The sequence below is a fragment of the Cyprinodon variegatus genome, unplaced genomic scaffold (genome assembly GCF_000732505.1).
Source record: "Cyprinodon variegatus isolate N-32 unplaced genomic scaffold, C_variegatus-1.0 Scaffold1117, whole genome shotgun sequence".
Classification (NCBI taxonomy): domain Eukaryota; kingdom Metazoa; phylum Chordata; class Actinopteri; order Cyprinodontiformes; family Cyprinodontidae; genus Cyprinodon; species Cyprinodon variegatus.
This window is the reverse complement of record NW_015151570.1, coordinates 3,672-27,356: the sequence shown is the minus strand read 5'-3', so window position 1 is coordinate 27,356 and position 23,685 is coordinate 3,672. Positions and strand designations below refer to the sequence as shown.

Below are 23,685 nucleotides of genomic sequence, written 5' to 3'. Positions count from 1 at the left end.
GATGGAAGTCCAGCTTGGATAACACAGGTTATGTGAACCTATCCATGATGAGCAAGCATGAAGTGACAGTGGAGAGGAAAAACTCCCCACTGGCAGAACCAGGCTCAACATGCGGTGATGAGACAGGAAACGCAGTAAGAGTCTGGAAGTAATGACATTCTGATGTAGCTTTAGCTACAATGGTGGAGGAGGGGATGGAGGTGGGTTGAACTAGGGTCATCTGAATCGAAGTCAGATATCGCGCAACCACTGCCTGCGCTTTAGGGTAGCAGACGGGGTTGTGGATTTTTTTAAGATGAACTCTGGATGCTGACTGGGCTTTTATGGAGGTGTGGTTCAAAGCTGATTAGCTTGTGTCGGAGGTGGATGAGGGTAAGTAATCAGTTTATTCAATTGAACTTCCACTAAGCTCCATAAGCCAAACAAAGAAAATAAAAATTAAAAAACCTAAAAGCTTAATTTTAGCCCCTACAGCATTTAGTTAGAATGTTAAACAATACAGTTAACCGAAGTACAGTAACAAAAAATGTCTTGATTTGAATCAGAAAACAACTTTTTAGAATAAAAAGGTCAGCACCACTACAATTAGAGAGCAATGTGCTTGATTTATCAAACGCTTGGGTGTTCTATTGTTTGCATAATTTGAAATTCTATCTGCTTTATTGATTTAAATCAAAGTTATGAGCTTCAGATTTGTATGTTCAGAATCTGCCAAACTTCAGAATAATTTCAGAAGGCCCCAAAATGTTTAATTTCTGAAACACACTTTGATTTTGGATCCTTCTCCTCTGATATCTGCCTGTTTCCACCCAACGTAATTTGTTATTTTGAGTGTAGATATCTGATGCTGCAGAGCATCTGCATTAGTGCCATGTGCTCACAGAGGTGTGTTATCACACCTTGAAATACATACTTCCGCCTCATTTAACTTCCTCAGACTTCAGAGTGTGGAAGCCTGTCACCTGTTATTTATTGCTGTGGGGATCATTATCCAATATTTTTTTTTTTTTTAAACCAGGAATATGATGTTTTGAGCAGTTAGAGATCCTATTTGTTGCGTGATACTATTACTCATCACACACAGAGGTACTCAGTTGGCCTTTTACTGTTTCTAAAAAATATTCATTTACATCATATGGCTGTAAAGGTGCACTCTAACCTGCAATGAAAGGCCAAAAGCAGACACTTTCTCCGAGGACTGAATATTGATATGCACTTTGTAGACTTTCTGTGTGGGTTTGCAGTCATCAGGGAAGAAAAGAAAACATTATTCCAGATAAATGTGTTTCATAAAAGAAGGTATTAAGCCTTTGTCGAGAACAATTGGGGTCTTCAAGCAGCATCCAACTGCACATCTATTAAGGCTAATCATGGTGAATAGATGGACAGCAGAGTCCCCAAAGAGCTGAGATTAACCCCAGCAGGAAACAGACACAAACAATTTGTGGCAATGGAGCTAATATCAAGGCACAAACAAATCATAGGGACAATCATTACTGTGTGGGCGGTGGTGTTTTTCAGTAATGAACTCGGTTCTTTATGGACAAGCATTTTAAACCCAGGCTCAGGTGATAAAACACCTTACTGATTGACAAAATTTTGCCTTTAACATGAATAAAACTTTCACTCTAATGAGGTTTATTTAACCACTAACTTATGCTACTGTGTTATAGAGACGTGAAAAGTATGTTAAAGGTGGCCTCTCTATGAAAAATGTTTAGTTAAAACCATAACTTTGGTTTTTTCAACCAGAGACCTCCCAGATAAAGAAATTAAATTTTCTTCACTTAGGCCCTTATAGTTTATTTGTCCCAATCTATCTGCAAGTAAATAGTTTTTTATCTTTTGTGAGCCATAAGGCCAGGCCAGCTGTTAAGACAGTGACTGAAATGCAGATCCATATGCTACACGATGCCCTTTACTGCATGTCTGCACTTTAAAAGAAAGTTACATGTCCCACAAATCAGATTAAATGGAACAGCAGGGGCATAATCATGTTATGGGATACACAAAAAAGCTCCTCACTAGGCTAATGTGCTTGTCGTTGCTGTTCACTAGACTTCAGCTGGGAGCCAGTAGGCCTAATTGGCTGCACAGTGCCTAATCAGACTTGTTGGATTGTCTTGTTCAACATTTTATCCTCATTCGTGTATCAATTTTCATCTAAATTGCCTAGTTCGCCACAAATGCAAAAGAATCAGGGAGTCGGTGTTGCCATTATGGCGCTTTATTTCACTCTCACAGAGTTCACAGCCTTGGCTCTTATTTCTTTCAGAGGCAACAAAGAATAAATAAAAAGAGCCACATTTAAGCATTTAAGGTTAAACATTAGTCTTTTTTACCTCAATCTGCTCTGAGATGTTATTCTGAAATGCTTGTACATATAAAGCTTTAAAATAAATTCATATCCCTTAAAGTTTTTTATATTTTATCATGCTACAAACACAAACTGTTATATTTTGGAATTTTAAGTAAAAAAAAACAACCAGCAATCAGATTGATTTTTTTATGCTACAAACAACATGTGATAGAAAATGAACTGCCCTGACATACATTAAAACAGCTCAAAGCTGCAAAGTGAAAGGTGCTTTCATATAGTATAATATAAAGGAATCAGCACTTTTAGATTGGTATTTTGAAAATATTTTTTAAACACTTATAATTTACCTTCCCCTCATGATAAGGTTTAGGCTTTTAAATAACATCCTAATGAAAACATTGGTTGGCAACATAATTTATAAATATTCTATAAATAACAATGTTGTTTGAAGGATTTGTCCGCCCTTAGAGCTAGGAAGGAAGATTTACTGTTATGACCTTTTAATATGTAATATTTGCATAAAAAAAAACGTTATTTAGAAAAATATATTTTTTAAGATAATTAAATATTGCTTTTCAAAATAAAGAAATGTCAAATTGCCTAATAGCTATTTTAAATAATGCAATTTAAAGGCTTTACATTAAAGAAACAACACAGATACAGGGCCTTCTACTTTTATTTCCAAAGCATACACTTTTCTTTCATTTATACCTGCCTGCTTTGTTAATGCAGTTATTGATTTGGTATTGATCTGGTCAGCAGTATAGGAGCAGTGCCGAGTGTAAAAAAAAGAGCTGAAGGGAGGAAAACATTTAAAAACTTGTTTTCTCTTCGAACAGCTACCTTATTCTGTAATAAAGTTGATAAGCAGCTGATGGAAGAACTTTGAGGAGAGAAATGGAAAGCTTTGAGTTGGCTGAGCCCGCCGAGAAGATGAGGAGACAGGGAAGTTGCCTTGGCTACAGCCAGATGCTGGTTGCAGCACCAGCTGGTGGGAGGTGGGCCCACCTGTCTCAGACTCCCCTCACCCACTCACCCGACTCCCTCGCCTCTGCTGCAGCAAAAACGACAGATGGAGTCCAAAGGCTTGGCTCTGTTCCTCCAGGTTTCTTCCTCAGGATGCCCGTCTCTCTCCTATCATGATCTGAGGGCACTGTGCCAGGGGAAGATATATACCTGACCTGGCCTCAGCTCCCTTATCACTGCTGGGGTCAACTGCTTACAGACCGGGGTTGCCTTGCAGTCTCATCATCCTACAAACACTTTGCTGCCTCCATGTGGATAAAAACCACAACTGCATGCTTGCTTCGAATTTGACAACGTTTCTGTCCTCAAAGAAAAACCTCTCAAGGTTACGGGCTTTGAAATGATCGAGACAGCAGGCTTCATGCAAATGACTAATTCTTCACAGAGGCTTACAGGAGGAGGCTGAGAAAGCACTGCCAAATATATGTTGTACACACTGCTGCATGTTCTCCGAGAAGTGCTTTGATTGATGCATGTATGGCAGAATCAGCAGAAGAGGATTCATAATGGAATGCACAGGGGTCAAAAGGTCATGTCAAAACAACAGAGCACCGAACTCCATCATGCAGTCGACTGTTGACCTTTTATGTTACTAGTTTGGTGATAAATCAGAGCCTGAAGTGCCAAGAGAAGACACACGGAGAGCTCATTAGGGATTCTTTGAAGGAGCGAGCCATCCAAACGACTTGTTCCAATCTGGACTTCTTATTAACCTCCTGCATGTTTGATTGTTAGACACACACACAGTTGGAGTTCAGAGGAAATCATCCAGATGGAAAAAGAATATTCAACCCACATGGTATTTTTCTTCACATGAATAAATTCTTTTCTCCTCTGACTTTGAATACAATCAGTTTGATATTTTTGGAGGTTCTGTTAACAGCAGAGCAAACTTCCAACTCATGCCCTTGCTTTAAATCCGCATAACTGAGACTTTTCTCTTCTGAGCCTCTGAGCTTCTTTTAGTCCCAATGACTCCTTTTTCAGAACATCAACAGTTTATCAACTGTTAAGGTGAAGCAAATAAATTCATTTCTGCTCTAAATTACAGAGTCATTTTTTTTTTATTAAAGTTTTATTTCATCCGCAAGTAAAAAAAAAAAGATACAAATGTTTAAACAGTTCTAAAATCTTATGCGAATTGAATAACTCAGGGATTTGAGTTATAGACAGACGTGTCCTCTAAAGTCCTCCACTGGCTTTCAGGTTTCTGTTAAGCTTTGCAATATTCTAATGCTGTGATTTAATGGGTAACATCAGGAGATTTTCCAACCACGTGAAAATTGAAATTAGTTTTCAACTAGCCCACTGTGAAAATATAAAGACTGTGGGATGTGTAAAAGCTGTCAGATAAAAGGTTTGGTTGTAGCAACAAAAGAAGCTTCTCAATTATTGCAGAACATGAAATGAATCCAAAGAGACCTTTTTTTTTTTATTGCCAAATGTGTGAGCCATTATCATTCACGACTCAAGCACTGTGGGAATTACCAGATCTCTACTTGAAGGGGAAATAAGGGACAGACATGCAGGAATACAAACGGATGACAGTCAAGCTCAAACCAGAATGTTTCCCTGTCAGGATTATCCTTTCAGTGCATCACTTCAGTCTGCCAAAATAAAGACTCTCTGCCATAAACCTGAGTGGGAATGAGTGCAAATTAAATCTTATTTCATCATCATATACAGATGAAAACAAAAAGCAAATTGTTGCCAACTTTGTGTTTTGATTGTGTGTTTAAATAAAATGAGATCCAGATCCTAAGATCTGGTATTTTGCTCCAACTTCATCATGGACAGACATTGCTGGTTAATTTCAACATAGGGCATGATTTGATAGGTTTGTGTCTATAAGAATCTTTTTGAAATTTTCTTTTTCAGGGTAACATTATATAGTATGCGACTTCAGTACATTTTAAAAGCAAAGAATTTGTTTTAGAAAAACTTTTCTTTCCTTGTGGACTAACCACCTACTTTTTACACCAGTTCCACTGACATTAAAACCATACCATCAGTGGGATTCTGCTTCTTCCTAATTGATATGAATCATATAAACTGTTTGTTAGTGTATGCAATATTTGCCTCATCTGACTACAAATGGACAAATAAGATGTACGGAATATTTTCTATCTCCTATGTGTATCCTCATAAAAAATGAAAGAAAAGGCAGGTTTGCTACACATTCCTGCAAGTGCTGGCGATAAAAAGGCTTCATTGGAAATAAGAAGAGGAAAAAATACAAAGGGATTATAAAGTATTGTCTAAGGCTACTTTATTTCAATTTATCAGGCTCTGTGTTTTGCAAAATATCAATATGCTATTTTGTAAACAATATTTTTCAAATTCTTGCCAAAAGAGAGAAGAAAAAAGTGTAGATTGTAAATCCTTTTCTATCTTTCAAGTCTAGGACTTTATCCAAAATCCATTTAACGTTTTGAGCCACAAAATAGGGAATAAAACAGTTTCAGAATACAGAAAAATGGAAAAGGGTAATTATTAGTAATTATCTGTAATTAATTACAGTAATTTAATTACAGAAGTATAAATAGATGTCCATTACTGAGGCCCTAGAAACTGCCAAAAAAAAAAAAAAAACTCCAAGACTTGGCCTCCTGACAGACGAAGTACACTATACAATCTGGTCTCCCAAAAATAGCTAAAGTGTTCTTCCAGTGACTGGGAGGAAGAAGCATTACATAAAAATGATGTACTGTTGTTAATAGACCTAACATCAAATTAAACATTACGATAGCACATACCCAACAAAGACTGTCAGGGATGAAGAACCGGACAGCACCAGGCCCACCTAGTGGTACAAATCACCCAAGTGCTGAAGAACGGGATCCACCTTAAAATGGCTAACGGAAAACCAAACAGGGTTGATGGTCCCAACCACCTGCCAGCCAACAACCTGTCTTTCAAGAGCACACGAGCTCCTTACAGACATCATAGCAGGAAAAATAAGTGGGTACATGGATCAAAGTACAGAAAAGCAACAGAGGAGCCAAACACCCACTACTGGTTAACAGTCACTGGAAACTGCATAACCAGACAAACAAACCTGTCCACAGCCTCCGTTGATCATAAGAAAGTCTGTGACTCAATGCCGCATGCATGGATCCTGGAACTCCTGAAGGGGAACAAGATCAACAGCAAAAACCAACCTTGAAGCCAATGTCAACCCAAAGGCAAATATGTCCATCGAATGTGAAATATACCAAGGAGATGCTCTACCCACCCACCTCTGCATAGGCCTGTACTGCCTTAGCCAAATAATTAACAAGACCAACTATGGATGCTGACTCAAAAATGAGGCCACTATCATCCTCCTTTACATGGATGACATCAAGAGTGACCGACACATTGACAAGCTGATCCAAACCACCAGGATCCTTAGCAGGGACATCAGAATGTCATTCGGGCCGCTCAATGGTAAGAACAAAGACCAGGCAATCAGCAGCTATGCCTTGCCAGTAACCAGATACTCTGCTTGGATAATAAGTTGGCCTAAGAAGGAAATTCAGGTCACTGATATTGAAACACAAAATCTACCCGCCATGCATGGTGGAATCCACCCCAAATCCAGTATCCACAGACTATACACTAAGAGAAACGAAGGATGCGGAAGGCATTATGAGCATCAGAGTCAACTTTGACGGTGAAACACCCAGGCTCCAAGAGTACATGGGGAAGACAAAGATAGATATTACTTTATATCTCAAAACTATGACATAATACATGACATTTTGCATTTTCTTTGAGCCCCAGTAATGGATTACTATCTGATACTGGTAACATGTCTGGTAAGTGATTACTATCAGTTACCAGACATGTTTTTACATGACTGTTAGGATTTTCAGCCTCTAGTGGCTGTCTGGGCCTTCTGGGGAGGTGTATCTCTACAGACGCTGCTGGTTTGGTTTAGTTGTTGTTGTTTAAATGCTGTTAGAATGTGGTTTTTTAGTGTCAGCGTGGCTCTAATCAGCTGTTGGCAGGCGGATTAGCCGGCGGTCTCTCCCCATGGCGGCACCCTGGGTCGAAAGATGGTTTGATGTTTAATGATGCCAGCTGCCAGCTCCACCAGGCTTTGAGCGCTAATGAGCTGGCACTGGTGGTGGACGGGGGCCACAGCGGCAGCACCTGGAAATGTAGCACACGTTTCAGAAGGGGCGGGGCTCCGCCAGGGATGTTGACGGGCATGCTGGAGACCCAGGACAGCACTGAAAGGCCCGCATCTCTTTGAAGAGCGCCCCAATTTCCATATTTCATTACACACTGCTGACTGACAAGGCCCTGCCAGATGTTCTATTTTCAGCTATTTAAATTTTGACCTGCTTTTCTACGATGGATGCAAAAAAAAAGGAACAGCAGTTTACATTGAGATGCCAGGGACGATGGGAAGTTGGATATGATGTTTCTGTTTTTTTTATGTCTCTTTGTAAAACCCTGGTAGAACAATCACATTAATCACACTTTACTTGCACATCTTTTCTTTCTACAGACGTTTGCTGACAGTATGTCCTCAGGGCTTCTCTGTCTTACTCAAGGACAAGTCTCATTGTCTATTTCAGGGATCAAACCTGAAACCTTGTATTTATGAGACAATGAGTCTCCAGCCATCCAGCCAGTCCAGTGCTGAATTGGCCCCAAAGTAAGTGATGCATACCCTGGAACGCCACATAAACCACGTTCACGCTGCCTTTCTGTCCCTGAGACATCAGAGATGATTAATTCCTGTGGTATTCCTTTTGAAATGGCTCTTAAATTGCAGCATCCATGCTCAATCCCTCATGCAAAAATACATTGACAACCCTGACCTTTTTGTGTGCTTGTTGTCGATCCACTTTGTCATCCTCAGCTAGCAGGCTCAAGGATCAATAAGATCCGGTTGGTACAGAACCTCTACATCAAACTCTTGTTTTCTGTCCATGAACTTGGATTTGGAAAGCTCACACAGCAGAAAAAGCAAAGAAGGATGATTTAAAAACTTTGTGGGACTCAAAGATTTAAGGACTAACTTTCTTACTTAGCACAGCTCAAAGAAGGAGGTTTAGTAGTTTATTCCTTTAGAAATGCATTTGTAAGCATGTTGGTATCTCAGTCTGAAGGAAAGTAAAGAGGTAATTGGGAAGAAACCTGAAGACACATTTTGTTTAACTTTTCTAAGAATTTGACTTTGCTTTTTCTCTTTACATTGATTTGCAATGTGAAATTAAAGAAAATAAACTTCAGAGAAGGGGATTTTTTTACAGTCACTTCCGATTTCTAACATTTATAGAATCCCTTATTATTAATTATACTGCTTACAACCTGAGCTGATTATTTTCATATCTGTTCCAGTGCAAAGGAAATATCTCACCTTTTTTGACACTGAATTGGCTTAATGTCTGGAGCCATGCAGACTTACACAGTTTATGCTTTTGGATAAAGAAAGGTATTGCAAACCATAAGCTGATATAAGTAGATGTAGAGCCACTGATTTATGTTGGGGTTCAAAGACGAAGACTGTGGATAAAAAGCTACAGCTACTCGTCAATATCACTAAAAATCTGTGTTGAGTTTTTGGAGAAACAGGGATGAAGCTGAAAAGTCAAACCGAAAAAAGTTTTTTTTATTCCTGGTGACATTTTATCACCAAATTATCCAGACATCAGCGACTTTCTGACTAAAATGAACTGCCCTATGTGTATCAGAGTGCACGATTCTATCTGAATATCAGAATGTTAACTTTTCGTAAATCAAATATGCAGGAATTATATTAAGAAATGGGATGCAGAAAAAACTAAATCAGGCTGTATTTAAGTCAAGGGCAAAGAGTAGAGGTGGGTCATTAGAATAAAATCTAAACGCTATAAAATATACTTGGAAGGGAAATCTTTCTGAGGGATTTCTCTTTGAGTTTATTTTATAAAACCATAAAACTTGTTTGTAATAATTTCTGAAAGATGCCAGACAGGTAGGGGATTAGCCCAGAATACAGAATCACACCACTTTCCGTGCTCTATTTTATTCTCTGACCTGTGGTAATGCTTTTACCAACTATCATTATGTGGGATGCTTTAGTTTTTTATTTTCTCACATTTCTTTGCTTAGCTTTATCAAGGTTTCTTTGCAGAGGAGCACCCAAGAGCTTGATTCATCATAGTGCTCAGGGGTCTGCAGAACTGGGTAAGGATGCAGGCCAATTTGGCTCCACAGCTGCAATCAAATCTATTCCTCAGAGATTTTATGCCTGTGAAGCTGTTTGAACTCTTACAACCCCTTAGCTGCCAGTCAAAAACTGATGATTTGGGAAACTCCTCTAACAGTAATGATGGGTCTGAGTACACGACTCCAGTACTAACAAGCAATTATTCCAGATGGAAAACTTTTCTGCACAAGCCAACAGGTCTAACTGTAACTTGATCTAGGGATTCAAATCCATGCCTGCTAAACTCAGATTTCTAAGATGTCTGCCCTGAAATCTGAGCACACCTGACAAAGGTGTTTGAAAACATTTAAAATTACTCTCTTACTCCAATAGCAACAGCTCAAATCACCTTTTAAACAAACCAATAATTTGAGGAGATTCAATTAGGGAAAAGTTAAGTATCTACTTTTGCTAGTTTTAAGGTTTATCATCAGCCATAATAATTTAGTTAGGGGAAATAGGAACAAATCGTGTTTTATTTTACTGCCTTGGACTTTTTGCAGTACAAATCAATGATTTCATCTCCCCTGAGGTTAGAAATACATCATCATGGGCCTTTTTCTTCAGACCACAAGCCTGGATGAGATCCCTAGATTAAATTTCATTGAACACTAGAAAACATAATCAAACGAAAAAACAAATCATTTTGGAACTAGATACCACCTACATGCTATGTCATTTGGGTGGACTACAGCAAGTTATTTTCTGTTCCAGCAAAACAACCACAGCCAGAAAATTAACTGGAACACTTGTGATTTGGTAAGACAATTTGGTGGGTTTGCAAAGCAAAGTTTAAAGCTGATGATTATGTGTGTTTGTCATGAACTTCTATTATACCAGAGCATTTTAAAACAAATATGTTGGTAGCAGTTGGAAACTCAGAATTAGTTGTCAAACTAAATGATCATAGTGGGCTCATAAACACAAAACAGCTTTCTTTAGTAGTCATCTGTTAACATGGCATTGTACCACTGAAATAGCAAATTAAAATTGCAAATTTTACAAGGAAAAGGCGGCAATTTTAATTTAACTATAGTGTTTTTCATATATATACATCTATAAATATATAGATATGTATTCCTGTCTACCTGAACGATTGGCCTTAGGGTTAAATTAAGCATTCAGCAAAGACATTTATGTTGACAAGCAAACATCTATACTCATGACAAGAAATACTGTGTGAAATCCAGATTTAATTAAAAGTAAAATAAAACAAAGATTTACAAAAATTGGCACAAAATTGTAAACATTTAAACTGCTTCAAAGTATTTTGTTGTTTTTTATTTTTATTTTTATTAGTTATTAAAACCCGTCTCAAAATTAGGTTGTTTGCATATACAATCTAGAGAACATTTACCTTTTAATTAAAATCGCTTGAGAGATAAATGAGTACAATAAAGGCGCATTTCTCTCCTGTTCAAGACACTGAGCTTATTATAGTACCTGGTACGCACAGTGAAATCTCAGTAAAAAGGATGAGTTCAAAAAAAGTTTCAAAATGAAAAGTGTAATATTCTGTGCTAGAACCTAATCTCTATTTTCCCCTCAAAGTAAAAAAAATATATATATATTAAAATATTCGAGTGTGCTCCAGGTAGAGAGAGGGCCTTTAAGATTCAGAGGTGGGACACTATTCAAATATGAAGTTCTCCTTGACATTTTCTGCACAACACTGGCTGCTCATCCTCCTCGCATTTCTCCAAGCCGCAGAAGGAACAGCACGACCCGATGACATTTACAAACTCATGTGCCTCAAGGCGATAACGTTTTATAATCAGAAACACCTCCAGCAGCCTCACTAAAAAAAGTCCTGGAACTCTGCAACACTCCGGTTTATAGGGAAAGCATTGTTTTAAACATAAAAAAAAAAGTAAAGCTCCTAATTTTTTTGACAACAGCAGATGATAGAAGAGAAAAATTCCTCAATTTAACCCTTTATAGGGCAAAGTACCATGTCTGATCTCTTGCATAGCCTTCACAAATGTAGTTTCTCCCAGTCAGTGAGGTCTAGAAGCACAAGATTTATATCCAGCCATTCAAAGATAATGCTACATGGCTGCAAATTTGGCATTTGATCAACAAATGATATATTACCTACCATAATTTAAGCTGGAAAAACAAAACTTAACTTAAAAAAAGGTAAAAAGCTAAGTGAAAAGCTAAAGTTAATAAGCTAAATTAAAAGTATAAAATGTAAGTGCTTGTAACATCAATGTTCCAAGGTTGTTATAACAAAAAAACTAACATGTTCCTTTCAGTTTTTCATGAATTTCTTAATATACTAGGGCAAGTTGCAGATTGTTGTTATAACATTGACCTTCATTTTGCCATGAAAATATACACTTTTTTTGAATGTTACAAAAGTAATAAGGTCTTGCCCTGTCATCCAATAACACACTTGGCTTGAAATTTTTATTTTTAAAGTATTTGACCAACTGCCCTATAAATGGCTTTAAGTTTTTTGTTGCTGGAGATTAGTCTGTAGAGTAACAGCTGCCACCAGAGAGAGCCATCTGTTGAGACAAGGTCAGCGATACCCAGACGTCCTGGAGAGCAGCCAAGAATGCTGTGAAATAGTTGCACAGTAGCTGGGTCACAGGAGGGCAAAGGTACATTTGTGAAAGCAAAGTGGATATAGTGAATGCTGACAAAGGATGCAAAAACATTTAACGTGATGGAAAAAGTGATGCAGCAATGCAAATATATATACACAAAAAGGTGAAGTGGTGCACAAAAAAAATAAGCAAAAAAAAACCAGATGAGGTGATCTGTATGAAGGAGAAAATACTCCTTTACTTTATTAATAAGTAGAAATAAAGAAGCCAGGGATGCAATGAACTGGAAGATGAGCTGTGCGGATTTAGCTTCTGCATTTTCCCTGGACGCAGAAAATTCAAGATAAGACCCAATGTGCGGCTTTGCTGATTGTTGTGGGTTTCTCCCAGCAGATTTGACCTTTAGAAGTCTGGGCGATCTTTCTTCAGTTTGCTGTAGTCCATGTTTACTGTAAAGAACTGAAGAAAAACAAATCTTAGCTTCAACACTTTTCATAAACCAACAAATCATGCATTTGTTTATTCATGCTAATATTAAGTACATCTTTTTAGCAAAAAAGAAAAAAAAAACTATTTTAAGTCTTGGGTTAAGTCTATCAGATTTGGTCAGCATTAACTAGATTATGTGCTTTTAATTAATCCATTTTAAAGACTTATACAAAGACTTACAGCACCTCTGACACTGATCCACAGGCTAAGTCAAATAAAACCTCTTACATACTGTTATTCCAAAGTCTCAGCAGTTTCATATGGTGGACAACCCCTATATTATGGTGCTTTTATTTACATTTAAAACACACCTTGTACTGGTAGTTTGGACTCAGTTTGTTCCAAGGCTCTGGGTTGTTCTTGCGATCCCAACTGTGGAGCAGACAGAACAGGTGACAATAGGTTTACTGAGAATGCCACTGTAGGTCATAGACATTCATTTTTTAAATTATTTAATGTCAACAGTGCTTACGAAACATCAGGGTTTCTCAGGCCCAGACGAGCCAGGTACAGCAGGGACATGGTGGTTCCTCCACCAATGAAGAAGAAAAGGGGAATCAGCTGTAAGAGAACAGAAATACTACTGAGAACATGAACCAACATTTACATTAATAACAGTAGCACGCACAAACAGGTAGGTCATCACTGCTTTGAAAACACGTAACATTTGACATTCCTTTTATGAAACCTTAAAAGTCTAACAGATAATGGTCTAAATATGCAAAAAAAAAAAGTTACAATTCCCTTTAAACAACCTTTCTACTAGGGAAGTAAAATGGATAAAGAATAGATGAAGAAGCCTTGCACTGGCAAACAAACCTAAACTAAATTAAAGATTGCATGATTTTTATTTTTTTTTTTGTTTCTTTAAAAACAACAGCTCTACAGCAGTCATCTACAGATTCAAAAACATTGAAGAAGACGGAACAAAATCTATTTAACTGATATGTAAGAGTAAGAGGTTAGAAGAGTGGCAGATGGAAAAAAAAATTACATTTGGGAAAATCTAAAAATATATTTCTCTGGAAATGGTCTAAATAAGATAAACTACAAAATAAAAAAAACGTATATACATGTAAATATATGTATATTAATGATAACTAGTTACAAAACTGGCTAGCAGTCAAATAGAAAGACTTTCAGGGCAATGTGACGCTTGGTTTGTCGTTCTGGTTAACCATTAACGACTTTTTAACATTGTTTCCAATTTTCATCTTAAAGGCACAAAAGGCTGAAATTCTCGATCTCACATTATATAATTTTATTAGTTATTTATTTTTTACGCAGCGTGTTTGGGGTTACAAAACAAGCTACACTCGTCGTCTAGCAAGCTAAGCTAAGTTAGCCACAAAAACTCAGAAAACAACCCAGTTTTTAAAAAAAATCCACAAAATGAAACATAACTCAGGAAAAGCTGTCAATACTCACGGCGGGGTGGCTTCTGAGCTGTTTGCGGATTGTAAGGAGCATTCTTAGGCTTGGAAAGTCCGCTTTGTGTCGAAAAAACAACCGCTTATGTGAAGATATGCTAAAACTGTCCTCACCTTAACAGTTCGTCAGGGCGGAAGAAGGACGATGAGACATTACAGGGATGCCATGAATATTTCCCCACAAATGTTCACTTTAAAAATTCTGTAAAAAAATTATGTATCGCCTCAAGATCATATCTGAAGTTTATGTATATAAAAAAAACAATAGATTATTTTTTTGGTCATTTAATTAACATGATTTAGTTCTTTTGTTAAAGCGGATTTTTATGCAGGCATAATTGAGGTCAACCGGCTTAATTCTTTTTTTTTTTTTTTTTTACCCAAACTGAAGACTGGTTCATTAAGAATGTTATGGGAAAGTATTTCAGTAACTCAACTAACGAAGTCACTTATATAGAAATTATATAATAACCTTTATTCTATTGTGGGCTAAATATATATATATATATATATATATATATATATATATATATATATATATATATATATATATATATATGTGTGTTTAATACCTGTTTAGAAATATGTATTGTGAGTGCAGATAACCATCAATGGCTTATAAAATATGGTAAATAATGACATTATAAAAAATGTCTTTTTATGTAAAATCACAGGAAATATAGGATCCTGTCACAAGGCCAGTATAAAGTAAATATGGTTCTTTAGGCCATACTTAGCATATGTTTTCTCCATATCATAAGGATAAAGAATAATGTTGTGATTCAGAAGCCTTTGTTTCCTTATACAACATGTAGGCCACTTTTCACAAAACCTTAACAGGAAATGTGTCTATGGTAAAGTTTTGGGCTGCAATTACACAATGTTTGGAACAAAAGTGTAGCAGTCTCCAGCACTGAGTATCAACTAAACTATTCCTGGAGTAAAACATTTCGGTTGCAGCATCTTTCTCCTTTGATTCAGAAGGAACTGAGGTTTTATCATAAGATTAGAAACTAAATTAATAAAAAAATAGGGCCATGTCCTCACAATCTAATAGATTTTGAGTATTTTTGAAAGGTAGATAGGACAAACTTTATCTAGCCATAATGTGGGATGCTGAATTAATGGCAATTTTACTTTGTCTTAAACAAATTTAGTTATGAGGTTTCCTCCTCACTTTGGTTTTTAATAAGTTGAAATGTACAAAATAGATGTCATATTGAATGGGGAAATAAGGTTTGTCATGTAAAGAAATTACTACTACTACTCCTTCAAACATTGGCTGCTTTCTCCTTAATTTGTATTTAACTGGGATTTCAGCAGTTAAATCTGGGAATGACATCACATCTAATATAACATAGTCCAAATAAGAAACAGGGATTTACGATCTGATGCACCCAGAGACCTGCTTATCTGTCAATAGCAATAATGTAAGCTAATAGCAAAGTGTACTTGCTGTTTCTTTACTGTTGAAATTCATTTTGAAAAGTAATGTAAAGCCTGTAGGTTATTTCCAATTGTCCCACATCTTTGCAGATTGCTTCATATCTGTTGTCACATTGTTTAACCAAATACTGAAGCTGTGTTGCACTGTAGTGATCCTCTAGACAGGACAGGGTAAAGACAGTCCACCTTGGTCTCTTGGTAAATATAGTCTTAAATATTTCTCTGGGTTTTTTTACTTTGCCAAATAAATTGTGATATTCTTCTGTGTCAGTCATTACTCTGCTCCTGGGGAATTTCAATTGTTAGGGAATGAAAAAGGAAAAATAGTTTAAAATATTAATTTTCATGATTCCTATCCTGCCATACAGACCAATCTGTAGACCTGCCAATATTCCAAAATCAAATTTTAGACTTTGACTCATAATTTGAAAGGACTTGATTGATCTAATTGCACTGAGAAAATTTAAAATTAATTGTAAAGGAACATGAAATTAATACTATTAGTCAGTGTGACTGCTTCTATTTGGATATTTTATGGAAATGTTTTACATCTTTCTCTTGGAAGTTCTGCACGATTGTTGTAATGATTTTCTTACTGCTTTATGTTCTTGCAGCCCTCTTAGCCAATTCACTCTTGAAAAATTGAAAGGTGTCAGTGGTCAATATATATATATATATATACCCTTTTAACAATATTAAATATTTCTGAGATACTGAATTTGATGTTTTCATTATTTCTCAGGTTTAATTGTTCAACTTAAAAAGAAAAATCTTTTTCATCTTATCCTATCATACGATCAGCTACTGTACATATTTGGATATTTCTCTTTATCAAAAAATGTTGACACAATGATTTGTCTAGGGCGAAAATGCATCTTTTCAAGTGATTAAAGGTTTGTGTTGAAGTTCTTTGGATTGAGAGAAAAAAAATGGGAAACAGTGCTTTATAACAATTTCCCTTTATGACAAGTTGTTTTCATCTCATATAAAATAAACACAATTAATGAGTATCGGACACAACATGAAACATTTACATTTTTTTTCTGAAATTCTGGATTCCTTTTTTTCCAAGTAGTAAACTTCTTTTGATGAAAACATTTTCCAGCCTTTATCTTAAAAGAAAAAGCCAACTTATGGTCAAATGCTAAAAATGCACAAGAGGTGGCAGTTTTTTTTATTTTTATTTTTTAAAATATATTTAGATATATTTAGGAGCTTTAGCTCATCTTAATTCATTCTGGCCCTTGGTCATCAGAGCACCCTTGTCTTCAGTTCGTCAGGAGCTGCTAACTTTGACAACTCATTCAAATTTCTGACCATACATCAAACACAAATAGCTACTTATGTATAAGTTATCTAAGAAAATATTTTACTTATTACAGTATGTTTACATTTTATTTTAATGCTTTCCATTACTGCTCTTTCATATTTTACGTTCTTTAGTGCTTCTTAGGGGGTTTGCCAAATTTCGCATCCAATCCAAGACCTAAAAAAAAGAAAAGCAAAGACGTTAGTGATGATTAAAAACACACATAAACTAAAGCAGTTAATTGAATATTTAAATCTACTTTAGGTGCATTTGGCAAGTTTTCCCACAATAGATGTAATGAAATAACTAAAGCTCTACATCAAATCTTCCTACCTAGGAAAACCAGAATAGTGCCAATCCACTGCATCTCTGTCATCACGTTTCCAAACAAAATAACAGAACCAAGGATGGTGAAGAACTTCCTGGTGGTGGTGACGATGGAGCAGGTCAGAGGCCCAAAGTACACCACAGTCATAAAGATAAAGGTCTGCAGACAATGAGAAGAAAGCAAAATATAGCAAAGTTTTATTCTCTAAAACAGCTTGGTTTAAACATGTCCAGTAGTTTTCCCTCCCATCATTATACTCACCTGGCCTAAAGCGCTTGTCAGTCCAAACAGAAGAATATTGTAGAATATGCTGGGGTGACGTTCTGTAAAACTCAGGAAACTCCAGATTTCTCCCGTCCAAAGCACAGCTGAGGATGGAGGCGAACATTTCATCAATGCCATTTCATAATCTTTCACCAATTATCATCTAAAAATATTCAACAACAAAAAAATGTATCTGCCTTCATGAAATCACTGAACAGCACCCCCAAGTGGTTTGATACCATAAAAACAGGTAGCGCTGTTTAAATTGACGAATCCCTCAATCCTTTTTAATCCAATGTTTGAAGTATAATTAAGCAGAAATGTACAGTAAATATATCTGCAGACGTCAGGCCTCAGATCCAGAATCTGCAGAACTTAGCTGGAAAAACACGGTTGGTTAAAATGGATACAAGTTTTGAACAACTCTGGAAAGTAAAATATTTGTTGTAATGTATGCTTTCAGTATAATAAAAATAAACAAATAAAAAAGCCTACATTTAAAGACAAACATTTAAAAACATTAAAACAAACATTTGGAAAGCCCCTAGAAAGACCAAACAGAAGTACTGAGAAAGGCAATAAATTTTTGTGTGAGATTGTTTTATCTCCGACAAGAAATAAAACAGGCAATAAACTTAATGAAGGTAAGAAGAAAACAGAAAATGATATCTTAGAAAAGGAGTCCCAGATATTTCTTCTAACATAAGAAAAGGGGGTGACTTGTTTCCAATTTTGTTGTTCTAGATGGTTTACATCTATAACTGACTACAAAAACATTTTTCTTCACTCTTGTTCTATTTAGCAAAGTTGAATAATTTGTTTCTTTATTAGTTTTAAACACTGCTTTAAATATTGCAGCAGCAATGATTTAAAGAATGTCATTGTTTTGATCCATTCATGATGAAATGCCAACATGTTATAAAGGAAGAAATCACTGAGGCATAAAATATTACAAAAGATTTAGAGAACACAGTTCAGTCTTATAATCACAGCTGTTTAGATAATGCTCACTCAGTTACTTAATCTTCTAAAACAAAAGAAAACTAGAAAGAAATTAGATCCAACTGTCTTGTGTATGTCTACTTTTTTTGTAACCATAAAATGATGCATTCGGATGTTTAAACTGGCATCAGTATTGCCATTTTTAAAATAACTTTCAGTGCATGTGCAAGAAAACAATCCTTCGCCTAAAGTAAATGTTTAAACTTTAAAGCAATCTTCTCCATACGTCTACCATGGGAAGGTGTACTTGATGCCTTACATTTATTGAATTGACTCTTTTTTATTAGTTTTAGTCTTTTATCTAAAAAACAAAAAAAAAAGATTACAGTGATTTTCTTACTGAATCCAGGGCTTTGATGTGAAGACTTTCTGTCTTATCTATAAAGATAAAACTCAACACTGACTTAATGAGTTCTGCACCAGAGAAAATTCTGCTCCCACGTTATACATGAAATGAAGCCATTTAGGGTTTTGTTCTTGTTTATATAAATTACTGCTTTCTGCTGCAACAAAGCAGAAGCTCATTTAATAAAAAAAAAAAAAAAATACACATTGGTATCGATCTTGAGAAAATGAAACGTTATATAAATAGCAACTAAAACAATTAACTGTTAATGGGAAAATGTTTTAAAGAACAAGTCTGAGCCTGATAAGTTGTCAAACCCAAAACTGTTAAAATAAAGTTTGACTTTATTTGCATCTACATCGTTTTATCCATAAAAGTAGCTATAAAATGCTTATTAAGAGGAGTTTATAATGATATACTTTGAGAAAGAAACTCTCTTCAAATATGCACACTTAAAATGAACCACCATTGGTGTTTAGTCTGCTGTATGTTGGCAGTACTGAAAAACAACAAGGTGATTCTGCTCATTAGTGGCTGCTCCCTGACCACAGGAAGGATATTAAAAATCTGTGAAAATGCTCCTGGCACACAGTGGTGAATATTCAACTCTATGTGCATTTGGCAGAGAGAGCCACTGACTCACCCAGTCCCAGAACCAGGGTGGACCACATGTTGATGTTCAGCATCATGTGGTTGGCTCCGGTCTGGAAGCGGGCCCTCATGTGGTCCTGGGCGACACCAGTGAGTCCATCCAGTGTCAAAGAAACCAACTATGATGAAGAAAAAACAAAAGAAGAAGAATGACAAACAAAATATATAAAAAAATAAAAAAGAGAAGTCATTGATCGGAAGATGGGAGATTCAAACAGATGTTCTAATCAGCATGTTTACTCACAAGCAGAATCTCTCCAAAGCCAAAAATATGGTCATCAGTAACAGCTGAGGCCTTGTTAGGTTTGTAGAGAAACATAGCAACACCTCCAACAATCAGCAGCACACACAGGTACTTGGCCAGCGGATACTTCTTTCTTAGTATTGTTACACCGAGAATCATCACTGCAAAGAAACAAGAAAGAATTTGACTTTTACTCCTGACACAACATCTGGCCTTGGACCTTGGGTATAAAATGTGGGCCATGCTGCAAATAAAATAAACAGCACAACGACAAATACTATTCTGTAACAATTTTTAAATCACTCCGCGATGCACTAATCCTTATTATTTTGAACTGATATTTCTCCTCATTGGGTCAATCATGTTTAAAAAAAATGTAAATAAGTTTGATGTATTGATGATTTGCCCTGATCCTCACTGGTTCCCCATTGACATTTCTTCCATAGCAAGTTAATCACTGAAGATAAAGTTCTCTGTAGCCATTAGCTCCTGGCATGCTATTCTTCTTTCCAAGGGCTCATTTAAATAGGTTAGCTTCTTTGCATGAACTCTGCTTTTAACCATAGTAAACAAATTCTTATCTGAAAGCATCATTTTAGTTGGATTTATTTTGTGGGTTGCTTTGGAGACTACTGTCCTGTCATTCTTTAAACATAGACTCCTGAAACTTAAAGGGAATATAAAGAATTTGAAGGAACACTGCTCCAGGGTGGATCTGCAGTATACCTACTCATCGTTGCTAAAACAGTCTCACACCATAATCATGCCATCTTCGTGCATAGCAGTTGCATCAGGTCTTTTAGGATTAAAGCTTTACTGTAACTTCAAATGTTGTCCTGTTTGTCATTAGTGTCACACATCTCAAAATGTTCATGTCTGACCATAAAGTAAATGAAGAATGTCTTTTTTTTTTTTTTTTATTTAAAGTTTAAAAAAAATTTAAAATCATTGTAATTGGATGGGAGGTTTGTGTACAAATAAATACTGAAAAAGCATCCCAGAGGATCTTCAGACTAGAGTTTCACAGAACAACTAAATGTCTGCAGCTCCACTTGCTCTGCAGTGACTAAGCAGTAGAACTGACTTTGTAAGCGTTACACAAACCATTTTTTCAAGGCATAGATAGCATCTATGATGCAATCAAAAATATGGAACAATGTGTTACTGCATACAGAAGGCGCCTTCTATTAATGGACCTTTCATGCAGCTGAGTGCTAAGCTTTGAAATAAGCTACTAAACTCACATGAGCAGCTGTGTGTTATAAAATAATAGACTGAAAATACCTGGGATGGGCTTGCAGGACTTCCCCAACACCTGGAACAATAAATATCCTGCTTTAGGGTAACCACAAACATAACTCATGCACAAAATAAACATAATAATAAGTTTCTTAATGTAGTATATTTAATAGAGAAAACTCACCTGTGTGGGATAGTTAACATACTGAAGAGCAGAGTTACTGGAAACCATCGCTCCAAGATAGGAGAGGGAACAGAGGCCATAGAGCCAGCTCTTAGTATGATCCACTTTGGAGCTTTCAAAAAACTGGATCACTGTTTATAAGAAGACACAAAACATGCATTTTTTTCTTTTGAAAAACTACAGGATGATCATTTCAAGATTGAAGTGTTGGTTACTTGCTCAACAGCTTTGCAGCCAGATACTTACAGATCTTAGCAAAAATGCCATTGATGATGCACTGGATAAAGACCAACGTCCGTGCAAAAGTAAACTTCTCTCCACCATAATTCCCTCTTGTGCTGCAAGAGTCAGACAAACAGGGCTGAAGGAAGGACTGCTTAAAACACCACTAAAAGAAAACTGACCAGCATGGACAAACAACTTTCATTATAAAAAAAACTTTACAAAATAAATAATTTTTTTAAATTTATTTACCACCTGTTTTGGAGGTTTCAGTTTAGACTGATCCCAAAGACTACAGGACTAGTGATGCCAGCAGTGTCTAATACCAACACTGATTGCAAAAACTATGTATTATCTGATATGATCTGTGGCCCCCTCATGGGTAACACACCAGGTGTGAAATAGATAAAAAACCGAGGTTCCCTTGTTTGACATATTTCTAGAAAACTATTCAAAATTGTTAAAACTTAGTGCTTTGTTGACCGCTACAAAAATATCTAAAAGCATGTTAGATAAAAGTTACAAAATTTTGTAAAATTCCATACATATGTATTTGAAACATAACTTTAACTCCACTACATTTCGAGGAAGCTGCTAGTTACTTGTTCCTTTTGGCTCAGCTTAGTTTTGCAATCCATTGTTGCGGTTTTTCTTTCTGGAGATAGCAGAGCGCAGGACTGATCTTTGACAGTACTGCATTTGAGATTTGCATGACATTTTATAAATGTGAGAGGGTAGATACTACTTTAAGTTTATTGCCATTTGGCCACGTTGTTCAGTAGGATGAGTTCTCAGATCAGAGTTGGAGTTGTGGTAATTGGTTATACACCTTAAACCTCTATTCCACAGTGAAAGCATGAGGAGAATCAAAACATTCCTGTTTTCTTTATGGTTTTAAATAAGAAATAACAATCACAGTAGCTTTCCTTTTTTGTGGATTTTTTTATGCTAAAGTCCTTTACAGGTGGTTTAGAATCTGTAGCAGATGGTTCTATGCATCAATACATCAGGTGGTTTCTGAAAGTTACAAGGTTCTTTAAAATTACTCAGGAAATTCTGCAGACATGGACTGATATTAAAATGTGTTATTTCTATTTTTGAATAGTTACGCTTTTTTAAATGCAGGAACTTTTAAATACTTAAGTATTTTCAAATGTAGTTTCTTCAATACTTTAACTTGAGTAGACGTTTGACAGATTAACCTTTACTTTTTGTATCAGTACTTTTACTGTTGAGTACTTCTCCACCCCTGCTTAACAGAAAAGTCTAAATAGACAAAGAGGGACCAAAATTTGTTGTTGATAAAAGAGCCATTGGAATCCTAATCCTAAGTATTGAAGATTTTAAACCTTTTAAGATTATATATTTCATTGGGTCAAAGCTAGAAGAATCTAAAATCTTGCCAGATACCATAAACTCCAAGAAACCACAGAGCAGACTGTTAACTGTTAAATCATTGTCAACAATTGTGTCATTTTGCTAAGCAGACAGCTGCTAGCTACTTACATCGTCTCTTGTAGTATACCGTAATAAAAATAACACACGAAGACTCCAAAGAAGCAAACAATGAAGCGTATCCTCATATTGTCCCACATCGAGACGGGCTTCCCTGCTCCTTTTCCCCCAGCCATGCTATCCTCCACCAGCCCGGGCAGGTTCACAGACACCGCTCCGCTCCCCACAGCCCTTACACCGGCGTCCCGCTCCACTATAACCGCTGGGGAGAGCTGTTTGATTACTTAATTTCCTCTTCGTGATAAAACTTTTGTTGGTATTCCTGCTACAGCACAGCGACCGTTAGGTACCAAAGCTTCACAGGTCCGTTTTTCCACTTAGCCTGTTAGGCGCATCACAGCTAACTATTTTAACATGTTTAATATTATTAATCTTCAATTGACAAAAAGAGCATTTAAAACAGAATAGCACAGAAAAAGTAAACCAACTGTGGAGTGGCAATTCGTGTTTTTACTGAGCGACCACTTGATGTAAAATTAAAAAATAAATCCTGCCGAAAAATATATCAGGACCCCGGAGGATCTCCATTTAGCCTGAACGCTAGTACATTTATAACCTAAATATTTTTTTAATCAGTGGGAGCCTGTTTTTTTCACACATTTATAACTCAAACTGATTCGTTAAAAATTAAAACAACTGAAGTTATTTAATGTTGATAGAATCTTAATGGCTATATTTTGTATACCGGCAAAACGTAAGGACAGCTAAGATTAAACAGGTGGTCCTTCTTGTAATAGAAGCGTCCTATTTTTGTCGTATCAAGATGTGGATTGATTTCATTGGTCCATGTAAGTGTTACAACTTTACAGTGAGCCAATCACAACAGTTGCCGAAAATCTACTTGTCCAATAAAGTGGCACAATAACATTAAGCGTTTAATATAATAGTAGCTTATTTGAAAGAGAAGTTATTTGTGTTCCTCGATAAC

The 23,685-nt window shown here is 36.2% G+C and overlaps 2 protein-coding genes across 2 annotated transcripts; both read right to left on the bottom strand.

The window, feature by feature from the left end:
- Window positions 1–12,292: 12,292 nt before the first annotated feature.
- On the bottom strand, window positions 12,293–14,165 carry LOC107101587 (cytochrome c oxidase subunit NDUFA4-like). Its single transcript, XM_015400555.1, has 4 exons — window positions 14,006–14,165; window positions 13,050–13,138; window positions 12,889–12,949; window positions 12,293–12,547 (listed from the first exon to the last, which is right to left on the bottom strand). The coding sequence occupies exons 1-4, from the start codon at window positions 14,045–14,047 to the stop codon at window positions 12,491–12,493; spliced, it is 249 nt and encodes an 82-aa protein (XP_015256041.1). The 5' UTR covers window positions 14,048–14,165; the 3' UTR covers window positions 12,293–12,490.
- Window positions 14,166–16,406: 2,241 nt separating this feature from the next.
- Window positions 16,407–23,246, bottom strand: slc35b1 (solute carrier family 35 member B1). The gene is made up of 9 exons (XM_015400556.1): window positions 22,749–23,246; window positions 21,267–21,358; window positions 21,021–21,151; window positions 20,882–20,912; window positions 19,598–19,758; window positions 19,346–19,472; window positions 17,352–17,458; window positions 17,096–17,249; window positions 16,407–16,939 (listed from the first exon to the last, which is right to left on the bottom strand). The coding sequence occupies exons 1-9, from the start codon at window positions 22,871–22,873 to the stop codon at window positions 16,893–16,895; spliced, it is 975 nt and encodes a 324-aa protein (XP_015256042.1). The 5' UTR covers window positions 22,874–23,246; the 3' UTR covers window positions 16,407–16,892.
- Window positions 23,247–23,685: the final 439 nt, after the last annotated feature.